This window comes from Sinohyriopsis cumingii, chromosome 3 (genome assembly GCF_028554795.1).
Source record: "Sinohyriopsis cumingii isolate HCF-2022 chromosome 3, ASM2855479v2, whole genome shotgun sequence".
In the NCBI taxonomy this organism is placed as follows: domain Eukaryota; kingdom Metazoa; phylum Mollusca; class Bivalvia; order Unionida; family Unionidae; genus Sinohyriopsis; species Sinohyriopsis cumingii.
Genome location: NC_142963.1, coordinates 42,300,507 through 42,323,520, shown reverse-complemented (window position 1 = coordinate 42,323,520; position 23,014 = coordinate 42,300,507). Strand labels below are relative to the sequence as shown.

The 23,014-nt window shown below is 32.3% G+C and overlaps 1 protein-coding gene across 2 annotated transcripts in view; it reads left to right on the top strand.

Moving 5' to 3' along the window:
- LOC149802758 (substance-P receptor-like) overlaps window positions 1–23,014 on the top strand; it is a 102,832-nt gene that overhangs the window by 54,407 nt on the left and 25,411 nt on the right. For both annotated transcript variants that reach the window (XM_089951310.1, XM_089951309.1), the window contains exons 2-4: window positions 10,056–10,501; window positions 18,090–18,191; window positions 20,608–20,716. In XM_089951310.1, coding sequence (XP_089807436.1) covers window positions 10,056–10,501; window positions 18,090–18,191; window positions 20,608–20,716 — 657 coding nt within the window. The remainder of the gene's footprint in view (window positions 1–10,055; window positions 10,502–18,089; window positions 18,192–20,607; window positions 20,717–23,014) is intronic.

The following is a 23,014-nucleotide window of genomic DNA, read 5'->3' as shown; positions in this document are numbered from 1 at the left end:
TAACAAGTTTTTATAGGGAATTGTTATGTATATTTAATTTGTTTTGTTTGTTAGTTATTGTTTTAAATTTTTACCTCATGATATGATGTGGGTTATGTAATATTGTACTTTTGTAGTTGACCTTTTCCAAAACCAGTGACAGTTTTGCACACACAAAAAAAAACATTGTTTACCTTTTTCTGACTTCTAAATATGACTAAGATTTAATTTTGGAAATATTTCGAACCTTTTAGAATGAAATTTTCCATCAGGTAATATATCTTTTTAATAGAATGTGCTAATCTAGACCTAGTTCAGTTAGATGAGTATAAACTCATGTTTACTGGAAATATCATTTATTCCAGCAATAACATTTGAAGCAGGACTCATTTTTTGTGTCTAGTATTTCGTTTGATCTGGAATTTCTTTATTCAAATTATCTATTCACTGGAAATACAAAATTCTCATCTAAAATAATATTCTTGGAAACATAGACTTGGATTCATAGGGATATCCAAAGTAGGATATATTCTTGGAAACAGAGGCTTGGATTTATAGGGATATCCAAAGAAGGATATATTCTTGGATATTATTATTGTGATTCAAAAAAGATTGTCGGCAAATTATTCAGGTCATTACAGACACATCAACACTTTCAGCATTGGGTTTATTTTGGAATACTACGAAAGTTTATTTAGAATTTTAATCATTCGGACTTGTGTTAGAAATTCTAGGAATACTTTGGATTTTATTTGTATTACCGTAAGATATATTGTTACATTTTCACTTCGCATTTTAGGGAAATAATGTGTTTGCTGAATTTTAGTGAACTCGTTGGTGTTTTCTCTTTTCTGTTACTTTGTTTAAGACCATAAGGTCGTAAGAGAATAGCTTGATTAATCCAAAAATAAAGTCAACAAAAGTTTCCGATCATATGTTATAAATACTTTCATCCACGTACATCTGCCCAGACTATTGTTTATAAAACTGCAATAGTATCAGATACATAAGTTAGTTTGTTTTGTTTTCATTTCTGATATTTACCAAATAGCGAACCATTCTCCTGTTTATCTGTAAATGTAAAGGAGTTCTACCATGCTCACCATAAAACATACCAATTGTACCCGCTTTTAAGTCGAGTCAAATTGCAAACAATAAAGATTCTGATCTGCCATGTCATAATGTGCCAGCATATTAGGGTCATTGTTGTTTGTTCTACTGATTACTCATAACAGTCTACATAAAAGCAGATCTGCCGATGCATTATGCGTCAGTTTGCAAAGAGACTCATCTTATAGCTAGTACGTAATGTATACGCTGAGTGCATTTTTAACGTGTAGCAAATTTTCCAGAAAGTCCTAATAAACCCGTTAAATCATTTCTAATTTTTAAAACCCAAGATCTCAGATACGTATCCATGAATTACAACTATTGTCCTATCAAACGTTTCAGCTGACAGTTAATATACAAATTAAGATTAATAATATTTTCATATGAAGGAACATAGCTTTCCTGGCTTGACTAATCATATTCTTAATTCCCCAAAAATATATACTTTAAACAATTCGAACTGCTTGAAATCTAACGTTTTAGACCAGTAAATAGAACTTTAAACTTGGGTATATATATATATATATATATATATATATATATATATATATATATATATATATATATATATATATATATATATATATATATATATATATATATCCAAAATCAATGCAGACCATTCTGAATAACTCAAACAAAATTAACTTGCACAAGTAATATTTTTTGTAAATGAGGTTATTGTGGTATAGACCATGTTAAAATATAGATAACTAGATAAATATCAGTCTAGTAGTAAAATTCGAAAACTACTATTAACAATTAAAACTTCCGTATATTATGCATTGCGACCTTAAAATTTTGATCTTACCAGTGTCCCAGAGGTTTCACTCAGAATGCGAAAGACACAGTACTCCCGAAATAAATTGAAATAACGATGTTGACTGATTATGGCGTGTTTTTCATGGTTGAGAGTAGAATAAAAGGTGGAATGAATAAAATATCAAAGAGATACACTGAAACAAATTACAAATATTACAAGGACAAATTATTACGATAAAAAAAAAAATAACTACGAAAAGACAATGTCAAGTGTGATGTATATGGTTCCCGACAACCACTACACGTACCAAAATACTTTTCGATGTTCAGCTGATGAATTCACCGACACAATTCTAAAACCAGATGACTATGACACTAGTTGCCTTTACGAAGTGAAGATAGGATTCCTTTTCAATTGCATGACTTTTTCACGCAATACCCTTTAGCTCCTGGGAAACTGATTCCGGATAAAACAATGCTAAATATGTTGTACATATTGATAAATATGTCAGTTACTACCAAAATATCAAGCTTCAAACTGAACAAGGCACAAAGCGTAGTCTTATTTCATCCTGCAAAGAAATGAAAACAAATTTTAAACTGAAAGGAACAATTGATTTCGAAAACTTCTTCTTCAAATGAAAGAAAATTAGCGTTACCGGTAAGCAAACGGAGAATATGATTACAAGAACAGAGAACAAATATTTACAGAAGGAAATAATGTTTCCATATCTCAGAAAGATCTATCATATGCCCTGTGACCAGTTATTGATCATGACATCGTTAGTCAGTTCTAAAAACCAGAAAATCAAATTAAGCTGATTGCTGATATAATTTACTACGACATGTTGAAAAACAAATACATTAATATAACGAAACTGACTGATATTGATTCTTGATACATTTAGGCTGAGCTTGAAAACATTTATAATGACAGGAAGAACTACGCCAAGTTCTATGACACTGTTGATAATATAAAGATAAAGTGTGTTTATCCAAAAAAAGATTACGATAATTCCTGGACTTTTAAACAGTGAAAAAAGTGGACTTGCCCATAAAGTGTTTAGTTGAATATGGTCATACCTTTATTCTTTTTCAGCCGAGTAAGATTATATATATATATATATATATATATATATATATATATATATATATATATATATATATATATATATATATATATATATATATATATATATATATATATATATATATATATAATTCAAAATGTCATTGATTACATAATTAATATATATATATATATATATATATATATATATATATATATATATATATATATATATATATATATATATATATATATATATATAATTCAAAATGTCATTGATTACATAATTAATCACCCATGGAATGTGAAATGTACAGATATTCATTAATGGCATATAAATACTTAGGTCTCTTTAAAAGTTTATTCCTTTTGTTCTATCTCATAGTATCTACAATTTATATTTTCAATTCATTTGGAATAATATGGTTTTCGTCACAATTTCAATTGATTTCCTTTCTGTGAAAGACTAGTGCACAGTTATATTGCTGCAACCATATCGATATTTTAAATATCTACTTTTCAAGCAAGTTTGATTATGTAATTTCATTGTTAATCTCGTTAAGGTTGCTACGGCCATCAGTGATAGAGCAAGTATCTCGATATATATCATTCAACCTGGATTTTTTAAACATTGATTTAAATTTGGGGACTGGTGAATTTAGGACCACTGATAAGGAATTTTTTTAAGATATGTACTCCTCAAATCAAGCCACAGACAATAATTATCAATGCACGCATTGACAACACTTATAATACTACTATCAGCGTTTTTACTGTTTATCAAAGAAATGCTTGTTTCCAACACACTGTTGCCTAAATATAATCCTTCCTGACCATGTGCAACTTAGTTTATATGTACGTGTCATGAATAATCCTTGTAGACCATGTACAACTTAGTTTATGTGTACGTGTCATGAATAATCATTGTAGACCATGTACAACTTAGTTTATATGTACGTGTCATGAAGAATCCTTGTAGACCATGTACAACTTAGTTTATATGTATGTGTCATGAATAATCATTGTAGACCATGTACAACTTAGTTTATATGTACGTGTCATGAATAATCATTGTAGACCATGTACAACTTAGTTTATATGTACGTGTCATGAAGAATCCTTGTAGACCATGTACAACTTAGTTTATATGTACGTGTCATGAAGAATCCTTGTAGACAGACCATGTCCATCTTTGCTTCCGTGACCTGAGTCAGTGTCACGTTACTGTGTGAACCATATATCAGAAATCACTGCGTAAGGTTATTAAGTGCTGCAGACATGCAAATGTATTCGCATATTTTCACATGACACGCTATTCCCATTCCCGAAGTAATGTCAACAATACCAAATATGGGAAGAATTAATTTATGTAGCCGCTGTTTAAAACAAAATCGCGATAAAATTTTCTTAGTAAAACGTGATTCTCTTCATAATTATGTATTGTTTAAAATGTTAAGCAGACTTATCGATATAAAAGTCACATGTCGGCAAAAATGATCTTAGCTTTATGTACAGTAACAAATTTACACTGATATTTAAACAAAATACGTCGTATTTTCAAGTCACAAAATGGGGATTGGTTGATTCAATGATATTATTTTCTTCCATTTCTGAATATAATGAAACCAAATTCAAAGCAAATCATAAAATAAAAATAGGCAATTGATAGCTTATGAAGCCCCTTGAATTAATTATAAATCAATAGATAGGAAACTTATAAATAAAGGATTACTAACGTTAGCAATTATATATGCTTTTAAATACTGCGCTTGAAGGATATGTCTTGTATTAGGATTTATAACAGTCACTTGCTTCGAGTTTCTATACACTAAGACTATGTTTCTGTTGAAAAATATAAACTATATAAGATATCTATATTTTTACTTCGTTCTAAAGGCGCTAATTTTCGAAATTATTTGATTTATGTGTTATAACGTTTACATATACTTCACAACAAAAGTGAATATATTACTCGCTTTGCAGTACAATACAATTACTTTAATACATGGGACTATTTGGAAGTTTTCTAATCAAATGAACACGTAGTATCCTTTATTCTACTGAAATACTAGGTAGTGAGTTTTATCACATTAAGCCATTACCCGAGTTCCAATTGATCTGAATAATTGATTTTGGTTTTGTAAACAATATGTTTATCTCACTCTGAGTCCAGAACGTTGGAAATTCCATGTGAAAAGCCGGGTCTACATGTTGTTTACCACATTTTGTAGTATAATCTTATTAACAGCCCTTCTAATTATAACTACGATTTTATCTTGTAAACATTTGGAACCCTCCAGAATGAAATGTTTCATATGTTGCTTTATCCATTACAACCGTTGTTTCCGTAACATTCTAAAATTTCGTCTTTCAAAACTTCAGAAATGTTCACGCTCTTTGGTACTGCATTATGTATTTATGTATTGTCCCTCATCTGTGTCCACGGGAAAAGTATACTATTATTAATTTTTTTTCTGCTGAAGATTTTTTTAAAAATCTGTTTTTGTTCTTTCTTGCTTCAGATGGTGTCATGTTTATTGGTCTGTGATGAGTGTTATTGACTCCCACAGCTTTTGTAAAACATCAACCCTTTCTCTGGTGTCATTTTGAGCGAATTACTTCCACATTCTAGTTTTTGGAGTTATGTTAAACCTTTCCAATACAAATGCTTTTTTGTCATTACATTAATAAAGTAATCGATGTTTTCTTTTAACTAAAATTTCTGTTCTAAATTTCATTGCATTTGTTTATCTCTGAATTCCTTCTACTGTTTTTCATACATGTTCTAGTGACTCTTGAATTATCCGATGTGAATGCAGCTTTCAGAAACCTGAAAATGAATCAAATCGTTCGGCGCACATTGATGCTCTTCAGCATTACTGCTCCATCTCACAAACGCGAAGATATAAGACATTTTATTGACTGATACAATTAACGATAATGATAATAACATAGGTCACCAGAATATGGCCCCTAAGCGATCGTCGACAAATCTTCTTGTAGAACACCGGAGATCTGATTTTAATCAGACTGCGTTGAAGCTATTCGTTTGTATTGTATGACTTCCTTTTTGAAAAGAAAATAAAGAGACAAAATATATACAATAACAGACATCGAAGCTGCTCTCGATTAGATACTAACAAATCCTTTTTCCCCGAGGGAATGTCCTCAAACGTTAGCAATGTGCTATCGAGCTGAACGGACGTGTTTTTAGGAAAGTCATGTTATACAGAACCTAAAATAATACATGGATATTCAATCAGATTTTGGCATTATCATCATGTTTCCTTTATGGTTTTTCAGCATGGAAACATTAGTTTCAATTAAATATTGTATCGATAGGTTATTCTAATCTAGAATAGAGCAAGACCAGTAATGAGATTTAAAGCAGAGCCTTATTGCTGCACTAGACCGGGAGTGCATAAATCTAATTATTATACAATTTGAAAGACAGTATTGTCAAATAACCTTATATTGAATTAGTTATTGGTGTAACATGCGTGCAAACAATGTTTGGAATAAAATAAGACCATTTGTAGGCACGAACTGTTAGTGAATTTGAATATGGTTTTCCATTTTTAGCTAATCAAAATAAAGTCCTTTGTTATTTTTTTCTTAAAATTTCTGGAGCAATCTCATCTTTTTCTTAACTAATTTGATTTCGATGCAACCTATTGCATTTCCAATACCTTCCAGTCCAATGTAAGAAAAATGTATCGATTAGAGTCGGGTTTTTTTCCCAGCTCTATGGTTAAAGTTTGGTTTGTGTCAGAGGGTGGTTGTGGATGTGTGATCTCACCAACTGTTTATGGTGCTTTGGTTATCGTCATCTAGGAGAAGATCAACCACGATATCATTACCCGGATCGAACAAACAATAAAATAAAATATGAAATTAAGGAATAAAGTCACAGTGATCTGAACGGAGATATAGAATAATTATAACAATTAAAATAATTGCATAAAGAATGTGAAATTGAACATGACATCTAAATGATTCGCTTTCTTGCAGAAATGGAGTCACAAAATTTATGCGAAATTCAAATAGTGGTTCTGATATACAGAACAAAATTACATATAAACGAGTGACAGATCGAACTCAAATTGCCGGCATATCAATATCATATGGTGTTTCCGGTCTTTTCAAATCGCAATTGGTGATAGGTCTGCATTTCAGTGACATAGATTTCTAGGCATAGGAAACGTCACTCCTCGGTATAAATAATACAAATCATTTAAGACAGATAACTCACATATTCAGACAATATGTATCAGAAGAACTGCATTAAATCTTGCACTACATATTTATATTAAATACAAAACAACTAAATCCGAACTCATTCATATACAGAATTGTTGTATGACATCCATGCAATACATGAATTATATAACAGGCACGATAATTTCTGAACTTAAGGAAAATTGGAAGTATGAAGTTAAAACTAATAAATTCAACAATTTATGTCAGACTTACATCAATGAACACATTGTATGCAATTAAGATAATACCGTTGTGCTTCAAGAGCCCTCACTCGCTTATCATCAGAGTATTCCCTCTGTCTCTTCTCTGGATACGGGTCTCCCAATTTTCCAGACCCTCTTGTCCCATGGATGATTTATTTAACGATAGGAGTCCTTTCTACTAATCTTGGGGACAGCGTCGCATTTCGGCAGTAAAACTAAGACTGATTAATATCGCAGAAGAGATTACTTAAAAACCCGAATTCCGTTTGAGAATATAAAAAAACTCGTTTAGCTTAGCCAATCAGGATTACTTCTTTAGCCGCTAGCAATTTGTTATCACTCCCATCGAATCATTTTCATTTGTATGTCTATAATCTCCTGAGCTATTTGTAAGGCTGAGTTTATATCCCTTTCATATACATAGAAAATATAGATTTAGAGAGTGATTCTTAATATTTGTCCAAGTTCACCTGAGACTTGAATTCAAGTTCCAGGTTACGGTATTATTGAAAAGGGAATCTCCCAAAATTCATATGAAATGGCTTTTAAAGTGTTATTGTAAAGCAATTTGATATAACAATTTGTGTACACTTTCCATGGGATTGACCTACAGTGTTCACATTTTTAACGGCACAATGTTAACAATAACCTGTCGAGACAGCAAGGTAATTTCTTGGGCACGAGGCATACACACATTCTGTGTTATAATCTATGTATTGCTATGCTGGTTTTTTTCGATGTTTTTAACCAAAACCACAATAAATTCTAAAACAGATTACTTATAAATAATTCATTTCCGTCACTCATACCCACTGTGTTGTTGATCAGAAGGCAGATTAATATATGTACATCCCATTCCTCTTCATCTTTAAAGTAATCCCTTTTCTACTCAAAGAATATCTTGCCATGTTCTTCTTGAAATTCATTCCTCTTATTTCTCCATCTCAACACTGCAAAACATTGGTTCAGTGTAGATTCGTGTCTGCAGATTATTATGCATTTAATGAATGTGGACAACTTACTTTCTCTCTCTCTCTCTCTCTCTCTCTCTCTCTCTCTCTCTCTCTCTCTCTCTCTCTCACTCACTCTCTCTCTCTCTCTCTCTCTCTCTCTCTCTCTCTCGACCATCAAAGCAGCTTATGGGCGAAAATATATATATACCACTCGTATAAATTGTCATTAAAAAGAAACGAGGCTTGCCGAAATTCCTTTTAATGAAAAATTTATACAGATAGTGGCATATCATTGGTACAGCGTACATACTATACATATATTTTATTTATATCACATATAAATACTCATATTTGCCCTTTGAATGGAGTTACAATATGCTCCGGACAACTGTGGATTGACCGAGTGAATGAACTCCTCACATCCCTGCGAGTGTGTCCGCTTCTAAGTGTAGTTCTACTCCTTTCCTTGTTTTTCAAATCACATATGAAAATTGATAAGTTGATTGTTTTCTTTTTTAGTTTCTCTTTTTATTCACATTTATTAAATTAATATAAGACACACTCATGATTTAAACATGATATGGTTTTATGAAGAAAGTAGTGTACAAGAAACACGGTACGTTTCTTGTACAATGAACCTGAACTGTCAGGCATTCACGTACTGGCGTATTGAAATTATCTTCGAATAGAAAATAAAACGAAATGAGGAACCAACAAGAGGTAACTAAAATGTTTCAATTCATTTACAGTTCATCCAAGTCATCATTCTGCTTAAATTTACATTTCTAAAAAACTATAAAATTCTTATTCCCCCCCCCCCTTTGGACGGCTTGGCTAAACTTTATCATCATTCATAGCTCCAGAAACATCCTCGTATGACACACGCGATCATCCCCAATGCTCGTATTTTATGGATTTTTGCCCGTATCTAGCTAGGATAACCAAGAGAGAGGGCGAACATACCGACATTTATATATTTAATAATTGTTAATCGATTTTTAGAGCATTATAATAGGTTTAAGAAACAACAACAAACAAGCATTAAATACGCTACAGTAGGTGTGCTTCATAACCGACGAATTTAACATCTAGTGTAGACTGGCTAATGCAGCTATGTATCATTGATATTATAAACACTGTAAACACGAATCAGATTACTATAGGTTACTTGGTACAAGTTCAGTTTTCATGTTTTCGTCCAGCGCAATATGTTTTTCTCTCACTACAGATTTTTGCTTATTTTGTATCTTACGCACGAGAGAGAGAGAGAGGTATGGAAAAAAGAAAGGATTCCGATGCAATTGTGTACCATTTTAATTTCATTTAGAAAACAGAGACTATTAATACTTTTATCGCTATCTTCATATGTAATTTATGATTGCTGAATGAGTATAAATTCATCATTGATCGATAGGCCTGCAGTTGAAAGAATGTTTATATATTCTTATTATTGCGCCATGAGCAGATGACAATTTGATATACCAATGGTATTGGTATATCAATTGGCTTTATACCAACACTTTAATTGCCATGTTATTTTAATATATGTGGTATAAATATTACGATGCCATTCTATGTTCTCTTGAAAAGCAAAAAAGAGGTGTTCATCAACATCTGTTCTGTTTCGAAATAATTTTATTTAGATGGACACTGTTGGGTTAGTTCTTTTGCCTTGTTGTCTTCCAATAATGTTCAAATTGTATTCTCTTTTTTCTTCAGTGACATGTCTTGTGGCCAGTGTACTATCCTTTACCCTGATAGCCTACGACCGTTTCTTCGGAATTGTCTTCGCTTTAAAAGCACATATGACCAATCGGAAAGCAAGAACGGCTTTGATGCTAATTTGGACATTTTCATTGGCAGTTGCTTCTCCAGTCCTAGTGTTCAGGAAACACAAGGTCCGTATGTGGAAAAATCACGTGGAAAGTTGGTGCGATGATGATTGGCCTGTGGTAAAGACATTTGATAGCTCCACCAATCAAACGATGTTATCTATGCCGGGAAGAACATACTATTATACATTTGTATCAGTGGTTCTGTATTTTTATCCCATGTTAGCAATGACTATTGCGTACTCTATAATTATCAGAAAACTGAAACTCAGCACCATGCCTGGAGAAAGACTGGACAAGGGTGTCGCTGCTCAACAAAAGACAAAACGCAAGGTGAGACGGCAACACAAGCTCGAAATCTCATTTTTCGTCTTTTATTCATTGCTCGGAGTGCTGAGAATCACATTTATCATGAATATAACGTAATATCAGACACTGCACATGCATAAAAACATACGTGTTTTGTTCGAGAAGGCGCAAAGACTGCGTTTTATTTGGTATAAGAAAACCTCGAAGCAATTTAGACCAAGATGTATTCATAAGCCATATCAATCGAATTTCCTCCCACGACTCGAAACAAGAGGAGAATGCTGTTTTGTATTTATTACATATCCCCGCTTATGCAGTTTATAAATAGTTTCGCTTATAAATAGTTTCGCTTGAATTAGTTTTAAATGAGTTGGGACTTAAACAAGTTCGATTCGGTGCATCTAAGAATATCAACGCGGACGCCACAACAATAGAAAATACCTTTATAAATCCAATCTGGGTGTGTTATGCAGAAATACGGATTGAACATTTGTATATAATGCCGGATCAACATTGTATGATTAAATGGGTTATGAAACCCCTCACGGGTGGGTAGACAAAACAAGATTTAGTGTTTTGTTTTGAATCGGCTGTAAGATCCAGTTTGATAAAGCGTAATGATAAGACTGTACCGTCAGGTCGAGAATTATTCATAACCCATGTCAAACAAGTTATTTCCTTGACTCACGAACAAAACAAAGAAACAAAAACCATATTTTGAAACACGCCCTCTCAAGCTTTCTAAAATTAGATAGCTTCGAAAGCTTTCAGTTGATGAATGAAATTCAAAACGAACTGCGATTTAAAAACTGCGTCCAAAATTATCGTTGAAAGCCACTATAAATATACTCAGTGACTGTATAATGCAGCTGTATCTAAATTGAAAGCAAAATAGTTTATTGTACTATGACTGTCATAGCTAAGGAAATGGATTGTCTGATTTCGTGTTCTTTTTTTTAAAAAAAAAGATTATGGCAATCTGTTCAAGCTGATCGGATCAACATTGCGCATTTTCAATATTTTATCTGTCCTGACCTTCATCCGTTTCGTAATGTGCACAGCTCTGTATTCAGTCCTAATTTTGTGTGTGTATCTGCTCAACAGAAGTATAATTCTGCAGATAATTTAAATTACGCCATGCCTTCATACTTATCAAGGCAAAAAAGGATATATCAACATTAACAGTGTATGGGATTTCTTTTAATTGGGAAAACAGCTATAGCCACATAGCGTAATTTATTTTTATTTGTTCTTAACCTATGTAAGTGCCATTATAGAAAATCTAGAAAAATTACGATGAGTTACGTAAACATGTTAGTAATTTGAAATCTACTTTGTACACAATCTAACAATAACTACAATAAACGTTGCACAATCAAGCGAGTGGTGAAAAGTTATTCGCGAAGGAAATGAAGTAAGCTCTCTTCGAAGATCCAATTTGAAGACATATTATTGCAAATTTAGGATTGATACTCACGTTGATTATCGGCAAAAAAGAAAATTTACACCTTAAAAAATTGGCCATTTTCGAGATCTCGGAAGAAATGGTCGGGCCGGATTGCTAAATAAAGTTAACTGGAGACCTTGCCAGGACAAATGATCCAGTTCTACTCGGAAGTTAATTCAGTGACGCTAAAGATCATCCAGATTGCTACAAGTTTTAAAGGGCGATTTGTTATTGTAAGAAAATAGTCGGGAATCCCCATGCGCGTTATTTTTTAGCAAAAGCTGTTTGGTCGATCTTGTGCTTGCAATTTTTTTCTATTATTGAAGATCGAAAATAATGTTCATATTGTTTTATAAAAATAACTCTACATTAAGATGTTGTCCTCTACAATAAGGTACTGGCAATTTGTGTTTGGTCAATATATGTAAAAAGTTTCAGTACAGATTCATCCCGTGTACTTGACATATTTCCATTGATTTTTGTAAACTTAGAACGTATACATAATTAATTAGTTTACAGAAAAATTAAACATACAAGATTTTGGTTTGAATGTTTATATAAAATATCAAAAAGGTCTTAGTAGAAAAAATAGTTTGTATATATTTGCCTCATGATATTTCTGGTATAGCTTTTTCTCTGTTCGTGTATATTAGCGATAATACACTTCAAACTTTGATTTTCACACCATATTTGGTAGATTCTAACATTTAATTCGTTTGCTGATCAAAGTCAACTCTGCTGACATGGGTTATATTCACACCTGTGCCTATAGTTGATTAACTTTTAAAGTCAATCACCATAGACTCCGGCAATCTTGAAAAGTGGAATTAACGGAACTACCTGGTTGCAACAACGATTAGGTAACCATTGGCTAGCATTATGGCCATAGAACGTACGCGACACTTGTGCCTAAAAATAGTATAGTTTATTAGGAACTTCTTTGGAAACAAACCATGTACACTCGTGCAGTAGACGTTTAAGTTTTGGTTGATTAGATTTGATTGTGAATGAACAAGTTGTTTCGTCCATTTGAAAGCATAGATAATCAAGTTAATGATGTGGACGAATCCACTGAGTCCGAAACAAAATTTTCAAACAAGCACACGAATGAACGTGATATTCGCAATGTCAACAACCAAAGTGAGAGACGCAGTAATTGAAAATACGATAATTGAGGAAAATGCTCATATCTTTTTGCGAATAGAACGGTTCAGACTATGAACAGTGCTCTCTAATGTCTATAAAAAATAATAGTATAGAAAATCATATTGAGGTCAGTCAAAGTACTAGATTTTGAGAAAGAAGAATGTAGCTGAACGTTTTGGTAGGAAATTAGGAGCCTAAGAACCGATAAGCCAAGGTGAAGAAAAAGTATTATTTCCGCTGGCTCAATGGACTGTCACACAACAAAAGCTTTGCAATTTTTCCCGTGTAACTATTTTGAAACAATGTTAGGCTAGCGAAGGAATACACACAATACATACAGGTCATACAGGTCATAGCTCAAATCCTTTCAAGAACGAGATGAAAGTGACAGGGCATAAACATATGTCTTCTTTAGCTGGTATTAAGAATGGTAATAAATATAATGCAAAACTTAATGGCATGCCCTGAAAAAACTTGATACACGCCGAAACTGTACTTTAATTTCTAGTTCATTTCCAACTGATCACATTCTCCAAATTGCACTGATTTGACCGTTCCGGTGGCCTAGTGGTAGAGCGTCCGCCACGAACCTTGGCCCTATCATAACAATGACTTTTAAATATGGTACTAACAGCTGCCTCGCTTGGCGCTCAGCATTAAGAAGTTAGTTTTAGGACTGGTAGGTCTGGTGTCAGGATAATGCGACTACATGTCTGCGACATGATGCCCCAGTGCTAAACATCACTATAAACTGTCACACTGCAGATATCGTAGCGATATGACTGAAAAAAATTTAAGCTACGTTAAAAATCTAAATCACACACACACGCGCGCACTGAATTGACCACATAATCCAGTCCAACATTATAAGAAAAGCAGAAATGAGTTGGATCAACATAAAAACAAAATTCATCCATTCCAAACCAATTGGAAAATTTGTTGCAATGTGCATTCATTCCCAGTATGACTCAAAATTTCAAGTTTAATTTTAAGCAGACGATTCTTTTTTAAACTACTGTCGAACGCGCGACGAAGTTTGAAGATCGCTGTGCGGCTCTGTGTGCGCATTAATATTGTTATTATATATTGCTGTGTTAATGGCCAAAGTGATAAATTCCATTACTTTGTTTCTAGTAGTGTATTTTTAAATATAATTAAGCCTTAAATAAAATAAGAAAATGAGCACATAATAAAAAGGTTACTGCATTTTTACTCGTTTTTTCGGATGAATACTTTACTCCCAAAGGCCGTGCAGTATTAGTCGGAACAAAACTCGTTCATATTTTCCCATGCAAATGCAATAACATATAATGAATGTTAGATTTTGATATGGCGGCGTCCATTTCCCAGGTTATTCTTGAGGTGGGTGGAATAATTAGATATATCCAGTATGCACTAATAGAAATGTAAAAACGATTGAGCATTCAATTGAAACAGTATCGGTAAGCAAAATGTATACGTGACATTTCAACAAAAAAATTCCTAAATATTAGTTTTGGTTTTACAGACATTGTATCGCTGTTAAAGAAAAGCCTTAACACATGTAAGACAGTTTCGAATGCAAGATAGAATAGAATAACTTGTAGATTATACAATTTATAGAAATATTTTTATAACTCTTACAAATAATCAAACGAAATCAATAAGAAATAGAATAAAGTTGCAATGTATCTTCTTTATCCTCTAACTACATAGCTTTTATCCCCGTTCTGTTGATTAATTACGAGAAAATGAAACTATTAGGTTAGAACATACTTCATCCAGTGATTGCTTAAGTGTATGGGAAATTTAATTGCACCTATATTAACTGTATTGCTTAGTAAACGCTTCTATATTAGATAGAATCCAGAAAACTTATTAAGAACTGTTATTACACCAATCCTCAAGAAAGGTGATGCAAATAAACCTTTTACTTAGAGAGGTATATTTGTATTACCTGTACTAAGCCAAGTTTTCACATAAATTCTAAATATTAGAAAAAACACGTAGACAAAAGAGAATAATTCATTAAGCGAAGAATCGCCGGATTAAGAGTGGGATACTCTACAAGTATTTATGAGAAAGCAAAATCCTTAGATGTGGTTTGGCGAAAGTATTGTCCAACATGCGAGTTAGTGAAAATATTTATGGAAAAATGTTTAAAAATTTTTAGGCAATCGATAATGATGTAAACACATGTATTATGTCTAACATTTTGATTTGCGATGTATTTCACAGCCATGTGGGTGTCCGCAAAAATTGTGCTGTATAGCCTTTGTTATTCTCATTATTTCTGAAACATTTCTTAGCAAAAGCAGGCGATTTTCTATAGAAACACCGGAGTAATTTTTTACAGTTTTATGCAGATGATTTAATTGTCTTTCCTAACATTCCAAATCACGTACAATATCTTCTCAACAGGATGCATCAATACTGCTTCAAGCGGAATTCGTTTTTGAAAAATACAGAAAAAGCAAGATAGATTTATTTTGTATAGATGAATATCTCAAACGTTTCAAAATGGAGCTCTGCTCCTACAGAGGTAATGATCGAATCATATTATAACTATCTAGGATGATTATTTTCCTTATTTAAGAAATGAGACAAAAACTCGTGACATCAATGACAAAATGTTACGCTTCGCAAGCACTGGAAGCTCAGAATAATTTCAAGCAAAGTACTTCCGATTTGGTAAAATACCTTTAACTGTTTTACTTTGTAGGTCTTATTAGAAGATAGAGTCCATTCTTAAATATGGGTCTGAGGTTTATTTGTTTTATAATGCTAACGATTTCGAAAAGGTTCATTTATCATTTTCTAAATATAGTTATAGTATATTCATGTATACGCAAAATGCATTCCTATATATTGAGTTGGGAACATTCAGTATGGAGAAAATCATGGACAAATGTATTTTAAAATATTGCCTTGAAAATTGAATTATGAAGGTGCCAGAAGATAGAGTTCCTAACCAATGATACAATCGACAATTAAAGATGGGAATAAAATTGTGATGGCTGGGCTAACAATGTTAGAAAGCTTTTATTTAAATATGGATTTGAGAATGTTTTATGTAGCCAGAGGTGAAAGATTAAAATATATCTTAAAATGTTTAATCAGAGATGTGAAATTATTTTAAGCAAAAAAATGTTTTACGGATGAACACAGTGGAAAGACAGCGCTTCTATTGGCCATTAAGAGCTGACTTCACATGTCAAACGGTTGTTTTTTTTATTGTTTTATAATCAAAATACTCAGAATGGGTAATTTACAACTCAGAAATAATATAGAAATATATGAAAATATTTGTTTTGAAGAATGATTATGTCAATATTTATATCGAAACTCAGTTTTACTTCACTTCTGCTTATCCATTGGAATTGCAAAGAAAGTGGTAAACCTTGTTTTTTTCTATAAAACTCATCATTTCAAACATTATGACACACAAAATGATAATGGAAAAAGTATGATGATTAATTATCATTGTTTATTATAAAATCATTTCAAAGAGTAGAGAAATTGGGATTTGTTTATTTTAACGAATTGCATGCATGCTGTTCTCAATAGAGGCAAGATATTCCCTCTTTGCACACCCTTCCGTACAGCATAACGTATTAATTTGTATCATGGGCTAGAGACCTGTATTGCAAATCAACACATTATCATTACTTATAGATATCTAAATTATTCTTTCTAAGTTTCAAATTTTGTTTAATATTTGTGATGTTATTTTTTGTATTTAATTTAATATTCTTTTGAAAATTGTTTTGTCTTTTTGTAATTTTTGGTCAACATTTTTAACTTGTTGTTCTAACTTTGTCCATGTCAAAACTTTTTCTTAATTTTTGTTAAGGTGGTGTTTTTAAATAGGTTTAATAGTTTTGTACTGAGTTTCTACTTTTAAAATTTTATTTTCTTTCATATTTTTGCTTTTATTGTATAAAGTTTGCCATTTTTTCTTCTTAGAATTTAAAAGATATTATCTTGTAAATAATTTTCAATTTTAATATTTAATTTCTTAGATTTCTTTAGGAGTTTTGTCATTTGTTAAATTTTAAAGTTTTACGGTTTTGTTTTCGTCACTCTTAAATTCCTTGTCATACATACATACATACATACATACATACATACATACATACATACATACATACATACATACATAGAAAAGACAAAGGCCTGTCCATTTCATTTGGAGCCCCCTTTGTAATGAGGTAAAGTCATTATTTGCTGAAATTTGATGTACATGCCGCATAATATATCTTCATCAGGGCATTTCAAAGCAAATGTATGTTTTTGAACATGTCAAACAAGTGTCTTTTGATCGAACAGTGCAATTAAATTTTAAGAATACTGGGAGGGAAGTTAACAGCAGACAAACTGCGAATTAAATTTAATAACTTGTTTGAATATATATGTATAAAAAAGAAAAAAGGACGAACAAAAATCGCGAAACTGGTACAAAACGATTGCAAACTCTTTCGGAACCTGCCAATTTCTTTCTAGGAGACACAAAGATACAATGGACGATTACATAAACGAAACCAGAACAACACAAAACGTAATTACTTTGCATAATTTACATGATGTTTGATTATATATTACAAAAATAATAAAACAAAAAATAAACCAAATGAGTGAGGTTGATATTTGTCATTCTTTCTTTGACTTATTATACATTTGATAAATATAGCATGCTTGTATTTGTACATGCAAAACCTGCAGAAAATTGAAAAACAACGTTAACCCAGATCTGCCGGAGCATTCTTTCTCTGGCGATGTATACAAATCGTTCAACAACGTTTTACAACAAAGAACATCATGTGAATATTTACCCTAAAGTTTTGCAAGCATTTATTTTGGTAGGCTGTTTGATTTAAAGGATTTGATAGTTTGAAGACAAAGAGAACATTGAACTCGTGTAAACCAAATGAATTTAGAAACGTCAGAAAACGATGTTCTGACCCGAGTGTATATGCCTTTAATGGGTGGCATAATAATGTTTGAACTTCAATAGCAAATCTCCTGCGTCATTTGTTTCAGGTGATTGCTATGTTAGCGGCCATCTTGTCTGTTTTCGGAATCTGCTGGATGCCTTATCAGATCATCCTCCTGTACAGCGAATGGAGAACCAATCGAGAACCGGTAAGCATAACCTTGACACTGTTAATTGAGTCTCAAAGGTCAGGCTTCTTCGTCACCGTGTTAAATTTTCTAAATTAAAACTAAGTTTATATTAGGTTGCTTGTCACAAAAAGGCACTATTTAGACCGACATAACTGTTAGGACTCTGTTGTCACAAACTAAGTATCAAACGAAGCAAAACCAAAACGTTTTGTAAAATTAAAAAAGAACTTAATTATCAAAGTAATAAATTAATATGTGAGAGGAACTTACAGTATTATGATGTTAATCCAAAATAATCCTGACAAAGTTCAATGAAAGTCCTGAATGAATAAAAGTTCTGTATAAACTTCAATACCGGAAATGTACTGGTTCTCCAAGAACCCTTGTGTTGGCAAGATGACGTTGTTCAGAATTCCTTCGAATAATTTATGACAGTTCCAGAATAATATTATAGTCCAGATAATGAGCATTTACTTTTTGCACTGAACAGTCAAACAAAAATGTTTTTCCCCTCGAATACTTTCTAAGTACAACACAAAACAAGTGTGCAGATTCACAACAGGAACGTAATAAATGAGGATGACTCCAAAATCGGAATGAATCTGATTGATCAGTTCTCTCCTTTTATTACCTGATATTACAACTCATATTTCACAATATACCCCACATGACAGATGACGACTCATTTTGCGTCGAGCTTCCTATTCATGTTACTTAGTCCAAAAAATGGGAAGTAACTGAATTCTTCTAGAAACGTTGAAAAGCCATCAGCCAATGAGAAATTAATCATAAGGAAAAATTAAGTTTTATTATTAAGATTATTATTAATAATTGTTATCACATGCGTATGCATCTGTTTATACATTCTATGTAATATTGTGTTCTTAACGGAGTTAGGTCACTTAGGCAAAACAAACTAAAGATATTCTGTACAATTTACAACCATGAATAAAAATTAGAAAAATTAGAAAAAATCGTGTACCAGGAGTTACAAACATATAGATTTACATAACAATAAATAATAGTCAAAAGAAGTCAAAGGGTATAAAAATCATTACGTTCTCCCATATATTGAGAGACTTTTTGTCTTCTCATTTCAAATAGATCAAGAGATTCAACTCGTTCCAGGTCTCTTTTCGAGTTCGTTGCTTTGTTTTCCCATTTTTTAAACAAAATGTGTATTCCTATACTAGCATAAATCATTTTAGTTAGTGTAGTGAACACAAGAATATCTGATAAGAAAAAAGGGACTCTGTTAGAAACTATTAAGAGGTATGCCCTTAGCTCAGAAAAAAAGTTTCATTTCAAAAGTTAATGCTTCTTTACTTTCCTTGATGATTTATTTTCTTACTGTATGAATTCTCGAAGGTAAAGATAGACACGTTAAGTAAAGGAAAAGTGAATAAATAATAATTAGAATATGAAACGTGCAGCTTGAACCTAAATATTTGGCATTTCTATATCATGAGAGCTCTCAAGAAATGCGTATTACAAGCGTAATTCGTATTAAGCTGTCGCAACTACGAAGAACGTCGACCCATATATGAGATCACAAAAGCAAGAAGATCCGGTTCAAATTTTGTCCATTGAAATCATAAATAAAACAAACTGAGCTGATCTCGATCTACTCTCACATTAAGCAACAGCAGATCCTGGTTTAGGCTCTCTATGATTGAGGGTTACTTTCGAACAAAGACGGTATTTTCTTACATATGTTATTTGATATAGAATTAATTTAAAATGCATCCATCCTCGTATTGTTATTCCGACATCAGCAAGTCCCTAATTTAGTTCTGCAAAACATTTATAACTTAGCCTTTCAGTTTCTGCCTTATGATCTTCTCCTCTTTCGTTGGGATTCGGCTCCATATAAATTCAGATCCAAATAAGGAAAACTTATAAGAGTTTGTGGTCAACGCTCTCTGAATTCTCCAATGGTCTAAAGCTTTAAGTCCTTTGCATACATTTCAGTCAGGTCAGATTCGCAGATCTCTTCCAACATTATCTTTAAACATTTCAAAATTCTCATCATACGGACGACACATTTTATTAAACAACTGCTTATACTTCCACACGAGATCACAAAAAAGTAATTTCATATGGGACTACTACTAATACTACTACTATTACTACTACTACTACTAATAATAATAATAATAATGATAATTATTATTATTATTATTATTATTATTATTATTATTATTGCAAGAAGAAGATTAGTAGTAGTGGCAGTAGTAATAGTAGTAGTAGTACTAGTAGTAGTAGTAGTTGTTGTTGTTGTTGCTATTGTTGTCCTTGTTGTTATTATTAGTAGTAGCGGTGTTAAAACAAAATCTACAAAAACAAAATCCCATTAAATTTACTTAGTTAATCTAAAGCCCTATGTTATAGTTGTAATGTTTCGATAGCATTGCACAAAATGTTTCTTTTGTAGCTCCCGGACTGGTTCTTTTCTCTCCATTTTGCTGCTGCTTGTATGGCCGACTCGAACAGCGCTTTAAATCCCATCATATATGCTGGATTCAACGAGAATTTTAAACAAGGTATTTGGCATTTTATTTTTTTAATTGGCTTAGGGGGGCGCTCACCAGTTATTGTGTACTTTTGAGAGAGTGACATATGTAAGGTGAAGTTGTTTGCATTTAAAGGATGCACATTGGAGAGAGTGTTGTCATACCTCTATGCTACATTAATATAATATGGCTGACATTTCTTTGGATATTGTACTTTTGGAAATTGATCTGAGTACACTGCTAACCAAAAGGCTAAAATAAATCAGCCTGAATTACTCTAAAGTACACTATCCGTAGCAGCTATTAAAATAACGAAAATTAATTTTGCCAGACTAGACAATACCAGCTTCTAAAAGTGCAATGAATGAATGAATTACCAAATATTTAAAATAAGTTATCGGCTCTTTTTTATGCAATTTACCTCTGAAGTTCAGGAAGTGAAAATAACCAAGTGGAACACTTTTTTAAAAAGTGCACATCTGGAGTAAGGCCAAGCTGTATACTCTATAATCCATATTACAACCATTAATCATACACCAAAATAAAGGGAATTAAAGATTATTTGAACTATACCTAAGATATACAAAGTCTTTTTAAACAGTCAGTATAACCAGTGAGGAAAGCCGGGGAAATTCTTTTTCTTTAAAATTCTAGCCCTATGCAAAATACAAAACTGTAGAGCGCCACCTTAATCAGCATCATTCCTCTATCGATTTAATTAGCAGCTTTTGATTTACGATTTTGATGCATGGGTCGACATTCATATTTTTCACTTGCCTCTCCAAAAATATGTTGGTGGTTGTGCGCTTCCGATAATTAAATTAACATTCTTGATTACCAATTTATGTTCACTTCTATTATTGTGCATTGGAACAATAAAATCAAAACCCATAGTATTATCTTTGTCATAATATATTTTGTTATGACCTACTTTTGTCGTATCTTTGTCATAATATATTATGTCATGACCTACCCATTTTTGTATTTTTGTCATAATATATTATGTCATGACTTACCATTGTCGTATCTTTATCAGAACATATTGTCATGACCTACCCATTGTCGTATCTTTGTCATAATGCATTATGTCATGACATACCCATTGTCGCATCTTTGTCATCATATATGTCAAGACCTACTCATTGTCGTATCTTTGTCATAGTATATTGTCATGACCTACCCATTGTCGTATCTTTGTCATAATACATTATGTCCTGACATAGCCATTGTCGTATCTTGAGCATAATATATTGTCATGACCTACCCATTGTCGTCTTTTTGTCACTATATATTATGTCACGACCTACTCATCTTTTTCATGCCTATAATTATATTTATGAGTTGCAGTTGTTTTTGATATATGAATATCAGTTTAAATAGAAGTTTCGATTCTGACTGTCGAGTTTGTTTGGAAAATCTTCATCGGCAACCCCCTTGTACAATGAACGATTCCTTTTCTCAGCTTATGAGAACCGTTTATTTCCTTGTCTTTTGACTTGTCGGTAACTCTTCGTATTTCTCTAGAACGATATTTTTATGGGCATATATTTCAATGACAGAAATTTTCAACTTCTGGGCATAACAAAAGACAAACTAGCATATTTTTTTTTCGTTCCTTGATTACGACTGTATAATCTTGTAGTCATTAGACTATGTGCTCTTACCCGTGTTGGAATTCAGTTGACACGAAACAGTTGTTTATATATGTAAAAACGCTCTCAATTTTCGGTGTTTTACGAGCCATCTTTACAGATACTAAAATAGAAACTGCAATATGTTCCACTTTTTGCAGATTAATGCACATCATCGCCAGATAATTTCTTAGAACGTGTAAACTTCATTTGTTTATTTGAAATATCGTTCTGAATAACAACTGTGGTTATGCGAAGGAGGGTGCTCTAGAGTTTTGTCTGTTTTCTTTTGTCTTTCTTTAATTGCCTGCTCTTTAACACTGAGCAGAGTTTTAGTTCAACATCGATCCCTATCCAAAGCAAATGCGTGGTGACTCATTCGTTGGCCAATGCATGTTGACTTCATTTTACTAACGTGCAGGTGAATTTATTTTTTATGACTTATTAGCATTTAAAAAGATTTTTAAATTAGCAAACAGAGCGATAATATGTTAACCATGTAACAAATGATTTTATTTATTTTCAAGTAATTCTTTCGGATAAAATCACTACGTCCCTTTGCAGTTAGTTACTCTTTAATTATGAAAAATCTGTCCTTCCTCTCAAGTTGTTTAAACCAATCTTATTACCGTTCGACCTTTCCTGTTAGACTCGAAAACAACATCATGAAGTACTCGTCTGTCATAGTCTTAACTAT